General features: G+C 51.1%; 1 protein-coding gene across 1 annotated transcript in view; it reads right to left on the reverse strand.

Annotated features, from left to right (window-relative positions):
* Positions 1 to 15,127, reverse strand: part of LOC144132340 (uncharacterized) — a 243,571-nt gene extending 228,444 nt beyond the window's left edge. Inside the window, exons 1-2 of the mRNA XM_077664664.1 lie at positions 15,018 to 15,127; positions 7,810 to 7,944 (exon numbers count right to left, since the gene is read on the reverse strand). Of these exons, the coding sequence (XP_077520790.1) occupies positions 7,810 to 7,935 (126 nt within the window). The 5' untranslated portion in view covers positions 7,936 to 7,944; positions 15,018 to 15,127. The remainder of the gene's footprint in view (positions 1 to 7,809; positions 7,945 to 15,017) is intronic.
* Between the last annotated feature and the right edge of the window lie 3,427 nt (positions 15,128 to 18,554).

Below are 18,554 nucleotides of genomic sequence, written 5' to 3' on the forward strand. Positions count from 1 at the left end.
GCAGTAATCAGACCGCTGCGAGTGGCAAAGCGTACGCTTTGAGCTCGAGTGCATGAGTCGAGCGGCGCAGCGATGCTTGCTGCTCTGTGTGTCCCTGCTTGCAGCGGGGCTGCAATTCGCAAGCAGCGACCGGTGCAGCGCGCCGGCCGAGTTTTCGCACATGGGTCGCCTGCTTTTTACTTCTGTCGCGAGTGTCACACTGCTGAGTGCAGCACCTCTGAAAAGAACGAAATGCTCTGTTCTCTATGGCGTCGTGGGTATACCAGTAGCTTCGCATTCCAGAGGTTCCTAGTTCGAATACGCGTGGTCGGGAATTTTTTCCTTCTTTTTATTATTTTAGCTTTAAATAATCTCTCCCGTCTTGTTTACCCGCGAGCGACTGGATTCATTTTTCGAGCCATGCCTTTCTGACCCAGCAATAAGTGCCGCTCAGTACTGGGCTGCATTCAGTCTATATTCGGGTACAACTTAAGAAGGCAGCGGCATTTGCCCCTCAAAGGCGGATGCACACGAGCCTCCGCCAATAGGCGCGCACTTCAGGTGACGTCATGAGCCGAACGGCCGGTGACCCCGCCGACGGAGAACATGCCTAACATGGCCGCCCTCGCTTCGAACTGGGCCGAGTCGCGTCAGCTGTGTGCGTCTCCCTTCGTCAGAGTGAATTCGAATTGTTTGTGGGCGTCTGTCATGTCGGAAATATTATTGCAAGCTTACGATGCACAACTTGTGCCGCGTGCGTTTGTTCTGAGCCGTGAGGCGACAAAAAAAGGTTACAGCGAACATCGGTGACTGCGCTGCGCTGCGCTTCGTCTGGAAACAGGATCCCGCAGCGGCACACCGCTGCAAACAAACATCGTGCGTGTTTGTTCTATGGTGTTTTGTTTTGCTCCTAAGTGAAGTTACGACGAGGAGAATTTGCCAAAGTCTGGTACCTACTGTGAACGGCGGGTGTGTTAGTGTACTGTGCCCCTGCGTTTCACGTCGGACGTGGCGAAGTGATGGAGCAAAACCATTCTCAGGATAAATGAGAAAAGCGTGCGCGGATGAAACCAACCTACGAGTTCCTCAACCGAAAAGATTTGCGGAAGCAACCTCCAACGCAAAGATTTGTTGCTGCCAGCTCAGCGCGCAAACGATCGATCGTTGGCAGCAGTATGATAAGATAGCCGAGCGTCTAGCAGGGCGTCGTTCGAGTGTTGTGTAGCACCGTCGATTGATCACTTTCCACCAGTGCTAACAATCAGTGACTAACACGCGCTGCTTGAGCGAATGTCACTGGATTATTAACAGCCAGGCGTGTGGGAGCAGTGTTTGTTTCCTTAATGTCAGCCTTAGTACTAATATAAAATTATGACCGATACACTGGTGCCTTTACAAGGGAGCTTGGCATGAATTCGCGTCTCTGTATGCCTTAGAATTCTTCACTCACTGCACGCTCCAGCTGTAGAATGCCTGCTGTGACACAATCGCACATCAGTTGTGCTGCCAGCGCTCGACTTGCTTTCCCACAACACAGCTTTGCGCTGCTTTTCGATTGTTATGATATGTTGCTACTAAAACAATTCCAAGACAGTGAAGGCAACAGAGCCATTATGTACATCAAATAAAAGTACGACAAATTAGGCACAGTTGATTGTGAACTGACTCCTAATACCTCTACTCGCGTCTGCATTAAATGTGTGTGCATGTGCTCTTGCGTTTTTGTTTATATTTGTTATTTTCCCCTTTTTTGCATTTTAGATCTTAGTTTTCGCGTTCGCGTTTGTGTGCATGTGTGTGAATATGTCAGTGGCTCCGGGGAGCGCGCGCTGTGTGCCCGGCCGAATAAAAGACGCCTGTGCAAGCGGTGGCTCACAAGTGGTGGAGGTGCTATTCGTATCCCCTACATCTCGCTTCGGACCCGTCTTTCGCTCTCCCTGGAGCTCCGGTCAGGCCGTCTTTTGCGTCTGCAGCCCTCAGGTATGGAGGAAGGCAACGGAACGCGCTCACCCCCGTCGCCTTCCCCGGCTGCTGCGGCTGCCCCAGCCTGGACCATCACCAGCCGTCAACGCGACCCTCAGGTCTTCGCCGGAGTTCGTGGCGACGACGTCGACGACTGGCTCGACAACTACACCAGGGTCAGTACGTTCAACCGGCGGGATGACTCCCACAAGCTGCTGAATGTCGTCTTTTACTTGACTGACGTCGCAAAGACGTGGTTTCTTAATCACGAAGATGACAACATCGCCGACTGGCCTACATTCACACAGCAGCTGCGGCAAATTTTCGGCACGCCGACAAGCCGCTCTGAGCTAGCCAAGAAGAAGCTTGCCGCGCGGCTTCAGCAGCATGGGGAGTCCTACACCTCTTACATCGAGGACGTTCTTGCTCTTTGCCGCCGCGTTAGTGCTGACATGCCTGAGTCGGAGCGCGTTCGCCACATTCTTAAGGGCATTGGGACCGTTGCTTTCAACGCGTTGATAGCCCAGAACCCCTCCAGCGTATCTGCCATTACCTCCACATGCCAGCGCCTGGATGAGCTGCAGTCATGCCGCCTTCAGCCAGACCCCAGTGATAGCAGCGTCCTCGTCGATGGGAACCTCCGTTCCGTCATCCGTGCCCTGATACGCGAGGAACTCTACGGGCAGCCCACCACTCTCGGCCCTCCCACCTTTAATATCCCGCCTGCTACACCTGACTTGCGGAGCGTCATCAAAGATGAGCTGGCCGCTTTCACCTGCGCCGTAGCCCCTGCCACTCCTCAGACACCTGCTCGCCCGCCCACCTATGCCGACATTGCATCGAGGCCACCCGCCCCGGTCCCTACGTCTACTCCAACGCCTGTCTTCGGTCACGTGGCTGCCGTGGCTCCGTGTCCTCCAGCAACGCCTTATGCTCCAGCCTGGCGTACTCCCCGTTTTACTTGCTACTACTGCGGGATCCGCGGTCATGTCTCACGCGTCTGTCGCCGGCGACAGCAAGACGAACGACGCGGTTATGCTGCTTTCGAATGTGCATCTGTGCGCCAGCCTGATACTTCCACCTCGCCGTTCTCCCAAATTTACCGTCGCTCCCCCTCGCCTCCAAACTCCCAGGATATCACTCGGTCCTCCCGTTCTACTTGCCGCCGCTCCCCTTCACCTTTCGCCGCTCATCACCTCTTCGTCCCGCCTCGCAGCCCTTCGCTCCTAGCCCGGAAAACTAAACGAAGCAGTTTTTGGAGGGAAAGCTGCTTGCCGTGCGAACTCTAAAATTCCTCCTGACCGCCCGTCGAATGTGTTGACAGTGCGTGTTGAAGGGGTGTGGACTCAAGCTCTCATAGACACGGGTGCCGCTTTCTCCGTCATTCACCTTGCCCTGTGTTCCCGCCTGCGCAAAGTCACAACTCCATACACCGGTTCGCCTCTCCGTAGAGCCAACGGCACGCTCATCCACCCTACTGGCCAATGCACTGTGCGTGTTTTCATCGCTAACCAGCGCTATCATATTGAATTCGTTATCCTCCCTTTCTGTGTTCATCCGATAATCCTGGGGTGGGACTTTTTGTCGTCGTCTTCTGCCCTCATCTCTTGCAACGACCGCCTCATCCACATAGCAGATCCAGACTTGGCACCCTGGTCTGACTGTTCGCCACCACGTGTGGTCGCTGCTGTCGACTTCGCCCTGCCCCCTGGCCGTGAACAGCTCATCCTTGCAACTTTAGACTTCGCTTTTGACGGCGATGCCTTAGTCATGCCTTCGCCACGCTGGACCTCCCAAGGCATCGCTCTTGCCTCTTGCCTCACATCTTTCGTCCGTGGTTGCGCGGTCATCACGGCGCTGAACTCTACCAGCCAGTCCATGTTACTACACAAAGGCGCTACTATTGGTTTCCTGTTTGAGGGTTAACCTGTGCCTCTCGATACCGACCCGATTTCATGTGCTGTGCTACCAGCTGATACTCCCGCTCCGTGTTGTTCCTCTGCGCTCGCAGCCGCCATCAGCGCTGTCCTTACGTCTGAGCAGTCGACAGCCTTACTAGAAGTTCTTATGACCCACCAGAACTCCTTTGATGTGTGCATGTCCGCTTTAGGCCAGTCTTCTGTAACGTCCCATCGCATAGAGTCGGACGGCTCAGCTATTGTACGGCGCCGTCCGTACCGCGTTTCCGCATCTGAGCGCAACATCATTGAGGACCAGGTTGCAGACATGCTTTCGCGCCACATCATTCGACCGTCTAGAAGCTCCTGGTCATCTCCTGTCGTTCTCGTCCGTAAAAAAGATGGCTCAATTCGTTTCTGCGTGGATTACCGTGCCCTTAACAAGATAACCCATGAAGATATCTACCCGCTCCCTCGCATCGACGACGCGTTGGACTGCCTCCAAGGCGCTCAGTACTTTTCAAGCCTCGACCTCCCCTCGGGCTATTGGCAAATCCCCATGCACGAATCAGACAAGGAGAAGACCGCATTTGTTACCCCGGACGGTCTTTATGAATTCAATGTGATGCCTTTCGGACTGTGCATTGCCCCGGCCACATTTGAGCGCATGATTGACACCATGCTACGGGGCATGAAATGGAAGACCTGCCTTTGCTATCTGGACGACATTATCATCTTTTCGTCCGACTTCTCCCAGCACTTGCACCGTCTCAACGCAGTTCTCACGTGCCTTGCGAAAGCCGGTCTTCAATTAAATACCAAAAAGTGCCACTTTACCAGCAAAAGCATCAAAGTACTCGGCCACATCGTTAGTAAGGCCGGAATCCGACCTGATCCTGAAAAATTGCTGCTGTCCTCAGTTTTCCTCGCCCCCAGCGCCTGAAAGAACTTCGCAGCTTCCTGGGCTTAGCGTCCTACTTCCGCCGTTTCATACGTAGTTTTGCATCCTAGCGTCCCCCCTCCATTAACTTCGCCAACCAAGAGCAGGTTGTAGCGTATGCCAGCCGTTCTCTTACTACAGCTGAGCGTAACTACACCATAACAGAGCAAGAGTGTCTCGCTGTTGTTTGGGCAACCCAGAAATTTCGCCCCTTGTACGGCCGTCACTTCACCATTGTCACCGATCATCACGCGCTCTGTTGGCTGTCGACACTGAAGGACTTGTCCGGCCGTTTGGGTCGCTGGATGCTACATCTTCAGGAGTACACCTTCACTATCACCTACAAATCCGGGAGAAAACACCTCGACGCTGACGCCCTGTCTCGATGTCCGTTGCCTGACTCCCGGACTCACGCTGCGGCCCCCTCAACGACGTGTCCTTCACCTCAGGCGTCCGACCTCCCTCTGGATTGTGTACCCATTGTTGTTGTACCAGTCGACGTCCACGCCGATTTGCCCTCCCATCAGCTGGCTGATCCATACTGCCGCCCTATCATCGATCGTCTCCGAGGCCAATCAGCGGCACCCAACAGTCGCTCGCGCCGCCAGCTTCGCCAGTTCAGATTTCAGCACGGCACACTCTACCGCTACACCTATTACCCTGCGGGTCACCGGTGGGTTCCCGTTGTGCCTCGCTCCCTTCGTCTTCAAGTTTTGCAGGCTTACCACGACGACGCCTCTGCCGGTCATTTGGGTCACCTGAAGACGTATGACCGTATCAAGAGCCGATACTTCTGGCCTGGGCTCTCTACTAGCGTCGCCAAATACATATCCTCCTGTGTGTCTTGCCAGCGTCACAAGCGGTCAACATCCGTTCCTGCCGGCCTCCTACAGCCTCTTCCTTGCCCATCCGTGCCTTTCGACACCGTCGCCATCGACTTGTTTAGTCCCTTTCCCCTTACGCCAGCTGGCCACCGTTGGGTTGTCACCGCCATTGACCACCTGACGCGGTATGCTGAAACAGCCCCGCTTCACTCCGGTGCCGCTTCTGAAGTTGCCGACTTTTTCTTGCATGCGATAGTGTTGCGCCATGGTGCTCCTCGTGTCCTGATCAGCGACCGTGGGAAGAAATTTTTTCCCATGTGCTTGAAGAGGTCCTCTGCGCCACCAACACTGTCCACAAGACATGTTCTAGCTACCATCCTCAAACCAGCGGTCTCATCGAGCGCTTTCACCGTACCCTGTATGACATGATATCTATGTACATTCGACCTGACCGTAAGAACTAGGACAACATTTTGCCCTTTGTCACCTTTGCCTACAATTCCCCAGTTCAACGCACCACTGGCTACAGCCCTTTCTTCTTGGTTTATGGCCGTGTTCCATCCTCATTGTTCGATACCGCCTTCTTTTCTGCTCCCGCGTCTCCGTCTGCGTCTCTGGGCGAAGAGCTCGCTTCTCGGATGGCATATTGTCGCCACCTCGCCCGCGTCAATACCGAAGCCACTCAGCAAGACCGCAAACACCGCTATGACCTGCACCACCGTACGGTCTCCTTCCAACCCGGAGATGAGGTCCTCCTCTGGACACCCGTCCGCACGCCTGGACTGTGCGCAAAGTTTCTCCAGCGCTTTATCGGACCTTATCGTGTCGTCCAGCAAACATCTCCGGTCAACTACGCCGTTGTTCCCTCGCAACCCGTCATCGACCGCCGTCGCCGCTCTCAAGAAGTGGTTCGTGTATCGCGGATGAAACTCTACACCCGTCGCCCCTCTTCTATTTAATCCGCGGCCAGGATGGCCGCTTTCCTGCCGGGGAACTATTTGTGTTAGCGCTTTGCGCGAACTTTCACCTCATTCATCTGTATATCTCCATCATCATCATCGTCGCTTGCCTGGGGTCCGGGGAGCGCGCGCTGTGTGCGCGGCTGTTCCCGAATAAAAGACGCCTGTGCCATCGGTGGCTCACACTATATAATTAGACAGAGCTTATCAGCTATATTAAATATAGAGAACCGTAGTGCGCATTCTATCACACTGTAATGCTCTAAACAACTAAATACATTAGGCCGCCATGACGATCTGGGAGGCTCAGCGACGCAGAAACAGCAAGCTTTAAAGGGGCACAGACAAAATATTTTGAGCTCAAGAAATGATATCATTTCTTTCGTGGGTCTTCTAGCATGTTTAAATAGCAGTCTTTCAGTGTAACTTTATTTATTACCATTTTGAGTGCGGTCCGATGAGCCGCTGCGCATTTTCCCTCGCATCGCATCCAGTGGCGTCAAGGTGGACTTGCCCTAACTGTTGTGACGTCACCTAAATAAGTGAGTGTTCACAGGAGCACTCAGTGCTTGTTGCAGATGCCGACGGCATCAGAAATGCGGTAATCCACGTTAGCTGGTCGTCCGTGACGCCTTGCTGTAATTGCACGTTGGCGCCTACCGAGACAGAAACTGCCAATACAAGATACTTTGTAATCAATAATTCACGGTGCACACTGTCCTTCTAAACTCGTTTACAAGATTACTGGGCCCATAGGCATCAAGAGAAAAAAGCGCACAACCAAAAACGTCATGCCTGTAGCCTTTTATTATTCTCTCATCATGTTAAAGGCAACGGCTAGCACAGGAGAAAAGGTGCCGCCCTGATGTACAGTCCGCGTCACCGTTGTGCAGAGCGTTCCAGCAGTGCGCACCTGGTAAAAAAACTGAAGTTCATTATAAAGCCGCCCCTAATTTCTGAGCAAAGTATTCGTGTCTGCTTTATTTGCGGGTCTATCTGGCGCTACATCCGCGCAACTGTTGCCTCTGGACACTAGGGGGTGCATGGATATCTTTGCAGGGAAGCGCACCGCCCGAGTGCTCTACACAAGGGTGACGCGACTCATTCATGGCTCATTCATGGAAGACGGAGGCCTTTCCCGACGCTCTACAGGCCATGTCAGCATTATATGCGTTTTTCGTCAAAATGCGTGTTCATTTGTTCGAAAACACCTTCTGGTTTTCCCACGCTTTCGAGCCAGGACTCACCCAAGAATATTCAGATGCAGTGTCGTCCGAGCCGGGTCCGTAGTGCTCTTCTGGTGGCACAGGGGAGCCGGCGGACATGGTAGAAGCCGATGCGTAGGATGAATCCTGGACCCGTCCTTCGGACATTGACCGTCTCTGCAGACACGCCGCGATAAACAGCTCTTGGTTCATTGCGAGAAATAGCAAGATGCGAGCGCTTAAAGCAGTAGCATCCATCCTTTCTTTTCTCTGAGCGCAATTTAGTGGTAGATTGCAATTGAGACCAAAAGAACGCTTGTTCAGTGCTTAATTTCCACTGAGTACGGTAGCAAAGCACGGCGCAGGAGAAATGTGCGGACAATTACCCTTGTTCTTCATTTTCGGAAGTGCTGCGGTCAACATGGACACACAGAAAGACAGACGAGGGCTACTTGCAACTGATTTATCAGTGAAAACCGTATGCACCTTATGCGCATCCTCAAGCACTGGAATGAAAGCACAAGCAATAATACTAGTTTGTTTGTTTTTTGTTTATTTGTTTTTTTGTGGTGTTCAACGTCCCTAGCAGACTAAGGCTATGAGGAACGCTGTAGTGAAGTACTCCGGAAATTTCGACCCCTGGGGTTCTTTAACGTGCACGGATATCGCACAGTGCACGGGCCTATAGAATTTTGCCTCCATCAAAATTCTACCGCCGCAGCCGGGATCGAACCCGCCAAGAATACATGATGCAGCCCTTCGTGTGCTCGAGGATGCGTATAAAGTTCATCCGGTTTTCCCTGCAAAAATCAGTTAAAGCTAGCGCGCGTCATTTTCTGTCTTTTTGTATGTCCGTGTTAATTGCAGCGTTTACGGAAATGACGTATATGCAATGACTAACCGAATCCATCACACTTGCCTTCGTAGTAATGGGAATCGCAGCGACAGCAGGGAGCTGTGCGAAATACCGACGCCATTAGAAGTTTAGTAACCAGATGCAAGGGTGACTTATTCCTGACAATGTCTTGGTAGTCGGATGGGCAGAAGTAGACGTGGTGGTGCAGGTCATACGTTCGCCTAGCCATTCCTCGATATCCTCTTGTAACGTGTAGAAAACCTGTTCCCCCCTCTGTTTCGACGCGGCCGACCACCTTCATCATCGTGCGTCAGGAGAGCACAGGCTGGGCGAGGAGGGAAGTCTCCCTCACGGGGGAAGCGGAAGCAGCGAGGGGAGCGCCACTTCGAAGGTTACGCGAAAATCCGCGGAACCGGCGAGAGTCGCTTCGAGATCGGGCCAGTGTCACGAGCGGTTTCAGCCGAACGCTCTCGTCACCTTCCGCGGCAGGCGCACTGAGATCCGTCGTGCTCTGCCGCTGGACTTCTGGTTCTAGGCGATGAAGTAAGCGCAGCAAACGCGCGCTCTCGGCACCTTACCCAGCAAATGCTCGGGGATGGCTTTAGCCCAAGAATTCGGCCGCATGGGAGTACCAGGCCGCCATTGTCGGTACATGCAGTCGTTCGCTGCCAATACCTCTGAAGTCGTGCCTCTGCCCCCGCCGGTAAGTCGGAAGCCCTCCTTGCGTAGCCTTCTGCTTCAGAGCAATGCCTCATTGAGGGTTTGTAGCTACCTGGCCCGCTCTGTATATTATTTGCAAGTGCAATAAATAGCATATGAGTGTTCACGCATTGTCGTGCCTTCCCTTTGTTCCCTGGAGCACGAACTCCTCCGCGGTTAGCGAGCGGTTAGCATCCGCGGTGTGGCAGAACGGGGGGGGGGGGGGGGGGAGGGCCCTCTGACATATTTCCACAAACGACAGGTGGCCGTCGTGGCAGACTCCGAGTGTGGATGATTGGAAAGAAGATAAGGAGGAACTAGTGACGTCGCTATTGCCGTAACTGTACTCAGATTAGTTAGTGGCTCGCAATCTGATCAATCAGCGCAGTACTTTGTTATCCTGCGCAACACCACTTCATCACACCTAAATAGCGCTACGCGTTGCATGTTGTGCGTACAAAAACGACGACAGTATGGAAACCGGAAATGTGGTAGGTGTCCCTGAGAAAGTCGCTGGCCTACTCTATACAACAGTTACTAGAACTGCCCCTGCTCGATTGAGTTTTGACAGGCGCAGTTATAGCCGCAACTCTCACCGGAAGAGAAAGACACCAGTGCTACATTTTTCTTCACTCGTCATCTTCAGCTTGGCAGAGAAGATCAAGAATTACAGCACGAACAACTAGAAACACACAACAAGAATAGACACCAAAAGCGCTTACGTTCTACTAGTGTTGGTGGGCAAGTACAGCCTTAATAAAAAATACGCATGCGGGGTTCAATTCTCGACGATGCAATGGGGTTCTGCAGCAATGATGGAAGTCCTAAGCTCCTTCAAGGAAAGCAAAGCGTGAAACAAACACACTAGACAGGGCGGGCGTTCAACTACTCCCAAGTAATGAAGAGATGCTCAGCACCCGTTCTGCCTAGTGTGTTCCATCTTCTATTTCGACCTTTGTTTTCCTTCAGTTAGCAATGCTAAAAAAGGACAGACAAAAGTCCTGATTTCTAAGCTCCTAACAAGCGTGGGGATGGGAGCTCCTCTCACCTTTGGTGGACTTGGAATGCTGTGAAAGAAAAATAGCAATGCTGCACGGCTCACAATGAAGCCCAATCATATGTATATTTTACAGCAATGGTGGCAACACCATTCCCGAAAATGCCAGCGCCGTCCATGTGAGTGAAGCAGCCACCCTCCAGAACCACTCATCAGTCGCCTCTCGACTGCGTCCATCTAGATAGAGGGCGCCCCGCCCAATTAGCTCTAGAGAAGTCCATGCACGCAGCAGCAGAACTAAAAGACGCAGGCTATATACAATCTTAAGCTCCAGTGGGAAAGACAGCTGGCCTCCAGAAGCCCAACCCCCCTCCCCCAATCAAGCTAAGGGGCTGCCCTTGCAGAAAAGTGCCCACCTTGACCCAACCCATATAAAGCCTGCAAAAACAACCCACTTCTGACGCACTTCCACAAGAATCTTGTCTTGTGTGCGAAGCCTCGGGCTAAAGCAAAAGAAGTCAGTAGAGTAAATGCAATAAAGTAGCCATTATTAGAGGATGCAGTTGGCATCGCCGTTTTCTCCGTCAAGTTTCACGATCATGTCAGAAATTTTTGACAACGGTTGCACGTCACACACACGACAGCGTACTAAACAACACGATAAAAATAAATTAATAGTGACCCTGCTACGATGATGCCGATCACCCGTGCGGCAGGACGATTAATGAGGGCTGTTTAAAACGAGATTTGTCTGCTTAAATATAAATAGCAGTGTTTGTAAACAGCAATGTAAACAGCAGTAACAATCGAACAGTACACGCTGACAAAAAAAAGCGCACAGAGACAGCGATGGAACGCAACTGAATCTAACTAGCCGAAAATTACCAAACAGCGCAGGGCGAAATGGCGCGCAAGCAAAAGCCGTAGATAAAAAAAAAAACTGCAAATCCATAGTCCAACGTGCTGCTATCTTACACTCGACAACCTTTGCAGTTTCTAGTAGAGAACGTAACCAAGCAGTTGCAACGTATTCAGTGCGTAACGTCTTCATTTTAAACGCTTCTGAGATTTCTTCAATTTGAGTATTGCCCCGGCCGTAACTCTGACTTTGCTAAAGAAGGAGGTATAGTATTCGCATCAGTTGCAGTTTTTAGGTGACTGTTTGTGTCATGCGTCCGCAGTGATGGGCGGTGATGTGTTAAGGTATCGATCATGCATTTCCCAGTCTGGCCAATGTAGGCCCTACCGGATGACGGGGGAAAAGTAATGCAGCAACATTTGTGCATCTGGTCAGCATAGCATTCTTTTTGACGTTGCATAACTTTTTTATTTGTGTTCTCATTTGCACAGATAAGGGCACACAGTGACGCCAAGTTTTCGAGCGCAGATAAGAACATAGTGACACCGTATCTTATGGCAAGCTTAGTTTCCAGTGCCATGCATGTGCACTGCTTTTATGGAGAACGCGGGATGTCCCGTTGGTTTTTACCGTGAACCTCTCACCAAGTGGCCCGACAAGCGACGCTTATTGAATGCTGCGCCTAAAGAGCGACTCTCAGAGCTGCTTTCCTATCATTTCTTTTCAGCGCCACTTCTCTTATGTTGTGCTATATTCATGTCTTGGCAGAAGCTGACAGTATGAATAAATAGATAAATAAATACCGCACGAACTGCAGTGAGCAGCCGCAACGCTACCTTTATAGGCTGTACCTACGTACGTTGTCAATACACGCTTTTGTTACGGTCTAAAGTAGGGCTGCTTGGTCGACGTAGCTTCAGTGCACATTTTCTGCTCCTACGCAGGATATATATATATATATGAGGTACACAGACAGGTCGAACGCTAGACTTTCTGCTAGTGTGAGCAGATCAAGCACCCTGCTCAGCTGAGACTGTGGCGCAACGGAGAGCTTGAGCAGCTGATATGCGAATGAACTGCACTGGACGGACCTAGACGGGCGATAACGAGTGGCTAGCGTGCGATGGCAGCGACTTGTTGCACCGACTTGTTGAAGACGGCCCGCTACTAGCACGCTTCATATACATAAAAGAAGAAAAGTGAGAACAGATTACGGGAGACAGGATGTTGATTATCAAGCAACAAAGTTATTTAACCATCATGAGTCCTACATTGATATTACGCCACCATTTAACCCCTTCAAATTACAGTACAAAGCGTTCCTAATGGTAGCTGATGATATATTATGTATATAGCTGCACTCATATGCCCATGCAAATCACCACTCTTGCAAAAAAGTTTTTTTTCTTTTCCACGTTTCTGTCAACATGTTATTAAGCGGTTTCTTTTTCTCGCCAGTGTGTTGTCGCGGATCCTCTGATGTGCTTTCGAACGTTGCGTTAATCGACAGCCAGCATTTTATGTTCATATTTTATGTCTATGTGTACACCGTTTCATCAGGAGAAATCCCTGCAAATGTATTGAAGTGTTGCCTGCTCCGAACTAAAGATGGGAGTCGAGGCCTTGTCAGGCTCCATGCCTTTGGCCTCGTCTTCCATTTTCAACTGAAAGGAAATAAAATAAAAGGGAAAGGATAACTTGGACGTCGCTTAACCTTCACTTAAGAGTGCAATATGTAAGAACCGCAGGTCACGCATGTTGCTGTTTCGTGCTTGTCGACTGTAGGATGGCTTAATAATTAAATCTGAGGACTTCTCTTTGCTAGGGGATGACAGAGACTTTATCTCTGTTTCAGCTACATAGGTGTCGTTAGAAGGAATGCAGATATAGGTCTGCATCTGCTGCGTAGCAGCTCGACAGGCGACGCACCTCCCATCGGTTGACGAACGCACAACATTCCATGAAATCATTTCTCATCATAAGCTCGGCCCTAAGACCTATCCAGCAGCAGATAAACAGATCAGTAGGAAAGAGAAAATCATGTGGAGGAAATTGCAAACCGGGGTGTTTCCAAAGCCTCAACTGCGCAGTAAGTGGCATCCAGAAGTCATAGATGTACGCACTGCAATAGCTTTGCAGATCTAGTTCACATGGTCTGGACCTGCCCTTTCTATAACGACCCGACTAAAATGATTAAAATGTACAGTCCTGGGAGACCTTATTGCTCAACTACGAAGCAGATAAACCACGCAAAGTCATTGGTCTCGCCCTGGCCGCCATTCGAGTACCGAGGGATTCCGGTCGACGGATAGGGCAGTGAATAGGGTTTAGGCTAAATCCTTCTCCCCGTCATTTCTTAAGAGTGAGAATAAACGTAATTTCTCCCTTTCTCTCCAGCAACGCGAGACATAGTCTGACCCGTGTTTACACGAAGGTGAGGAGGAAGGCTCCTGCCGACGGCCAGTGCGTTTGGCGCGCGGCTCCTGCGATCGTCGAAGACCCGACGCGTTGCTGCTGCCAGTGGCGCAATCTGTAGGAGCCTTTTGTCACAGTCACTCCCGGTGGTTGAATGCGCATAGGCTGTGTTTCACCGGTCGCGAAAATTGGCGACTCCTTTTCCCCAACTGTTTGTTGCCTACTCTGTTCTATGATGTGGTCGCACTTGGCCGTTAAATTTTGCAATGAACGAACACTGCTCAGGTGTATGAGTAGCGCGCCCGCCTTGCGGCACAAAAGGCGGCGGTTCAATTCGGCCACTTTTTTCAATGGAGCGCATTGCAAGACCCATAACGAGAAAAGGCGGCGGCGTGTGTGTATGACTGCAGATGGTACAGAAAATCCCAACGATGGCAAGAAATTTATGGTGACGTCATCGAATGGCCGTATGACGGACACCGCAAGCCGAGCACCGCAACTTCAGAAAATCTTATACATGTCGTTCTTTTATAAATACTCCCCACTGGCCGTCCTTCGTGTGGTAACATTCGTACAGAAACTGTGACGCAACCATTTGTCGTAGAGCGTTCCAGCTAGTGTCATACGATTTCATGTGGTAGTCAAATTGAAGGCCAGCTTGCGGCAGGGATTGGAACGGACGACATATGAACCTTCGATTGTAAGCCTTGCTAGACTTTTGTGTTAAAATTGTGATGCAGCCGTGGTACAGCATTCCAGGTGGTGTCGTACACATAGACAGTTACAAAAGAACTTCAGCGTGTGCAAAAGAACTACTGGTAAACAATACACCCCGCTACACCGGCCCCAAACCCTTAGACCGTCGTGAATGTGATCCAACGGTATTTTTTTTTTTTGCGCAACGGCCTCATAGTGCGTGCGAATGAGTATAATGTTGAAGTCCACAGAAAACTAACGGACTGCACTTAAGTCTGCTCAAGAGGAGAAATGCGAAAGTCTTTCCTTTTCCTTTACCCGCCGCGGTGGCTCTGTTTTTAAGGCGCTCGGATATTGAGCCGGAGTAGCCGGGTTCAAACCCTAACCGCGGCGGCCGCGTTGCGATGGAGGCCAAACGCAAAAGGCGTTAGTGTGCTTTGCGATGCCAGTGCACGTTAAAGAATCCCAAGGTGGTCACAATTGTTCCCGAGCCCTCCACTACTGCACCTCTTTCTTCCTTTCTTCTTTCACACCATGATGTGAGATGGATACTTCGCCATTTCCATAACCTAACACAATCGAACTTTTGCACATTTATCTCTACAGAGCGGCATAATCGTGCGGAGGTTTTTTGCTGATGCGACATAACAATATGATGTTTTGTCATTAATAAATCCCTCCAGGGCCCGGATCCAGCCGCCGGCTGACCCAGAGAAGAAAGAGCTCACCTGGCGAGTGCCCGGCAGACAGCCTCCGTCAGCAACGTTGTCATGCACTCCACAGCCGACGCTGATGTGCGCTTACGGGCGCCGACACGCGGTCCCGGTGATAAAAGCACTCCAAGGAGAAAACTGCCGCGTTTGTTTTTTATGCGCCGCCGCTATGACCTTTGTGTTCTCTTGGTCACGTGCTCTCTTTGCTACATGCATGGTCCGCGTTGGCCCGCGTCCAGCATGGCCTGCAATGGGCGCGGCTGCTTCCACACGCACGAGGATGTTGATTTCTTCTAGCATTTCGGCGACCTGTTTCAGAGCCAGCGTGTGCTCTGCTCGGAGTCTGGTTTGGTTTGGTTTGGTTTATAGGGGTTTAACGTCCCAAAGCGACTCCGACTATGAGGGACGCAGTAGGAAAGGTCGCCGGAAATTTCAACCACCTGGAGTTCTTTAATGTGCACAGACATTACACGGACCTCCAGAATTTCGCTAGAAATTCGACCGCCGCGGCCGGGATCGAATCCGCGTCTTTCGGGTCAGTAGCCGAGCGCCATAACCACTGAGCCACCGCGGCGACTCTGCTCAAAAAGCGTCAGCGTGAAGGATGCTCTTTGATTTGAGTAGCAGATTTTGACCGGATCTGAGAGTCCTCTCCACGGCTAATCGATGTGCCAATACGTAGGCCGCATCTCCAACGGCCGTCATTGCTGACCTTCGTTGCATTGGCGGTGACGTGATGCGCAGCGGCTTTTTCACTTCCCTGTGAACATATCTCAGCTGATGTCACAGTTCGAAAATATTCAGAAACAAAAAAATTTCGCGAAGAAGTGGACTCGCCTTAGTGCTCGCCTCGCAGCGCGTACTGTAGCAAGATATGTGGTATTTTATTAGGTTTTATCTCCTTTTTCAAAAGTAATCAAAACGTCAGCTCAATTCGGGCGCTTCGGGCAGGGCAAAAACTTCCATTTACTTTCTAAAACCAGCTCGTTCTATACGTAGTCTGACCCGGAGAGCTGCGAAAGGGTTACATGTCGGCACTCCTCTTCCCCGGGTTCAAGCAACCTCACGCAAAGAAGGGGTTTAAAAGCAGAACTGATGTGAACAGGAATTTGACCTGCATGTGAGCAAGGTTGCAAGGTTGCTATGAGTATGTCCCTTGCAGGTCCTTGCGCTGAACGGGTGAGCCGCGAAGTGGGAGAAGAGGAGTTTCTGGAAACGCCTTTGCTCCTCTCCGGAATCCGACAACACGGAGTTGTCGACGAATTGCTTACTACTCAGGCGAGCAATACATCGTACGAATCCGAGAGCCTTTATTTTAATTGTCGACATTTTGCCATATAATTCGCACCACTAATTTTTTGCGGGCTGATCGTTAGCGCTTCGGAGAGAAGTGTTTCGCTTACATGTAGGGACAACTAATTGTATCTCTGTCTACGGCGCGCTACTCAGACACTGACGACACAGAACAAAAAGTGTTCAGACCGAGTGCTTTATATCTGCGAGTGTTCTTTTGTCTCATGTGTTGTTGTGTAGCCAGCAGGAATCAAGAGAAGTAGAAGCAACCGGTCCCTGCCTTAGGGCTTCTTAGATACAAACAATCTTTCATGCCACCTGTATTTTACAAAGAGTGGAATAGTTACAGGTGAAAATGCACGCGCAAAAGTACGGCAAACGCATTTTTGTACTGCGCTACTACCCCATCGACACGCTGCCAAAATCGAATCCGCGATCGTGCTAGGAAAGCATCTTGAACGCACTGTTACCTAGGCAGCTACAGAGCAGCAGTGTGATTTATTCACTGTCCAGAAAGCACATCAAAGTCATTCAAAATGCGCTACCCCTTTTAAAATACAGCTCAGACTATTTCAGTGGTCGGCGCTCTGTCCGCGCTGGACCATTACGGCGGCTGTGTCGCCGTACTTTTCTCCCTTCCAGTGAATTTGCTCCACGAAGGCCAAGTGCGCTCCTTACAAGTTTATCTGAACGTCTGTCACCGTGTTTGTGCGATTCCTGGACACGTGCCACGCTGCTGCGCTCTTTTGAGATGGGATTCGAAAGTTTCGGTATTAACTGGCCCGACCATTTGATACACCTGGCTGCAACGCTTCCACGGGACCCGTTCGACAGCCGTACGATTATGAAGGGCAGATAACAACGGTCAAAGCGCAGCCATATCGCTGCTGAAAGTAGGAGACTTGAAAGATAGGAGAGCAAATATTGAAAGAAAAGACGCGGCTATTATGTCCCGGGTTGATCCCGGAGGCAGTGCGATAGCCGGCCAACCTGAGGCGTAGGTGAAGCAAGCTTCAAGCATTCCGCCACGTGACATCGATTGGGGCTCAGCTTGAGCCAGTGGGCAGGCCTGTGGACTTTATTTTCCATTTTTCCTGACAACAGCAGCAAGCAAGCAATATCGCTTTAGAACATGCCCGATGCACAGCGTTGCAAAACTTCATTCTGAGGGTGATTGTACACTCGGCGTTATAAAGAAGATCGGCATTGCTAAAACATTGGAGAGACACTGTAAAAGAGTTTGTAAGGACGGTCAGCTCGCAAAGACGCGCCTCACGAAGAAACACAAATTAGGTGACGAAACATTTTTGTGAAATAAAACGTGTTGTTACGTGGTGGTGATGGCAGCACGGACCTCAGGAGGCAACGCAAGGCTTTGAAGAGAAGCTCTTTGGCGGGCTGATTTTGGCCCACAAGAGATTAACTAACTCGGCCGTTGCTGTGCCAGCAAATGCACAGGGCGTTGTCTGTACTGCAAACCTCAGAAAGCTCGTAAAAAGTAAGCTCCCCGACACCTCCGCTCCTCTCATAAGTTCTCGTTCTAATCATCTCACCTGGGTTCGTCTGGAGAAGGTCATCGTATATTTTCGATAAAGATACTGCTCAACCTAACGCTCAAATATCCTTCCAGGGGCAGTCACGCTGGAACGATTTCAGTCGGCGCGCCATATGCGACAGCTTACGCTAAAAAAAAAGAAACCTGTAGACTAACGGCAACTTCACCGCAACTTCTAAAACCCCTAGGGTAAGTTTATATTAGTCAAATTATTCTCGCGTAGCTCGGCACTGTTCAGCAATGGCGTCGCGAGTGGGGTGCGGTCCGCACCGGATGCAGCGCTCAGGGGGTTGCAGCTGGACATTGAGAAAGGAGGGGGGGGGGGGGGGCGAAAGCAATTGTTGCTGTGCCAAAACGCGAAAAGGCACTGAGACGCAGAGTGACAAGTCTCATCTTTATGTAGACTGAATTATTCTGTTGGTAGGACTGCTATAGAGCGCATGCCTTAGCTCATGCCACGTGCTCTACGCCATTCCAATTACGTCGGCCAGGAATGTGCCCTTGCGTGTACCCTGGAAACGCGAGCATTAACCCGATACTCATCTGAGGCGCCTGCGCGGGAGCGTGTTACGCGTCACCCGTCGGCGGCCGCGCAAATGCCTCGCCTCTCTTTTGTGCGTCTGCAGTTCGCGTTCCTATCCCGAGCGAGGCCCGTTGGCAGTATCTCTCCTCCCGTGTTTAGTGTCGTTTCAGTTCACTTACCA

Source organism: Amblyomma americanum, chromosome 5 (assembly GCF_052857255.1).
Source record: "Amblyomma americanum isolate KBUSLIRL-KWMA chromosome 5, ASM5285725v1, whole genome shotgun sequence".
NCBI lineage: Eukaryota > Metazoa > Arthropoda > Arachnida > Ixodida > Ixodidae > Amblyomma > Amblyomma americanum.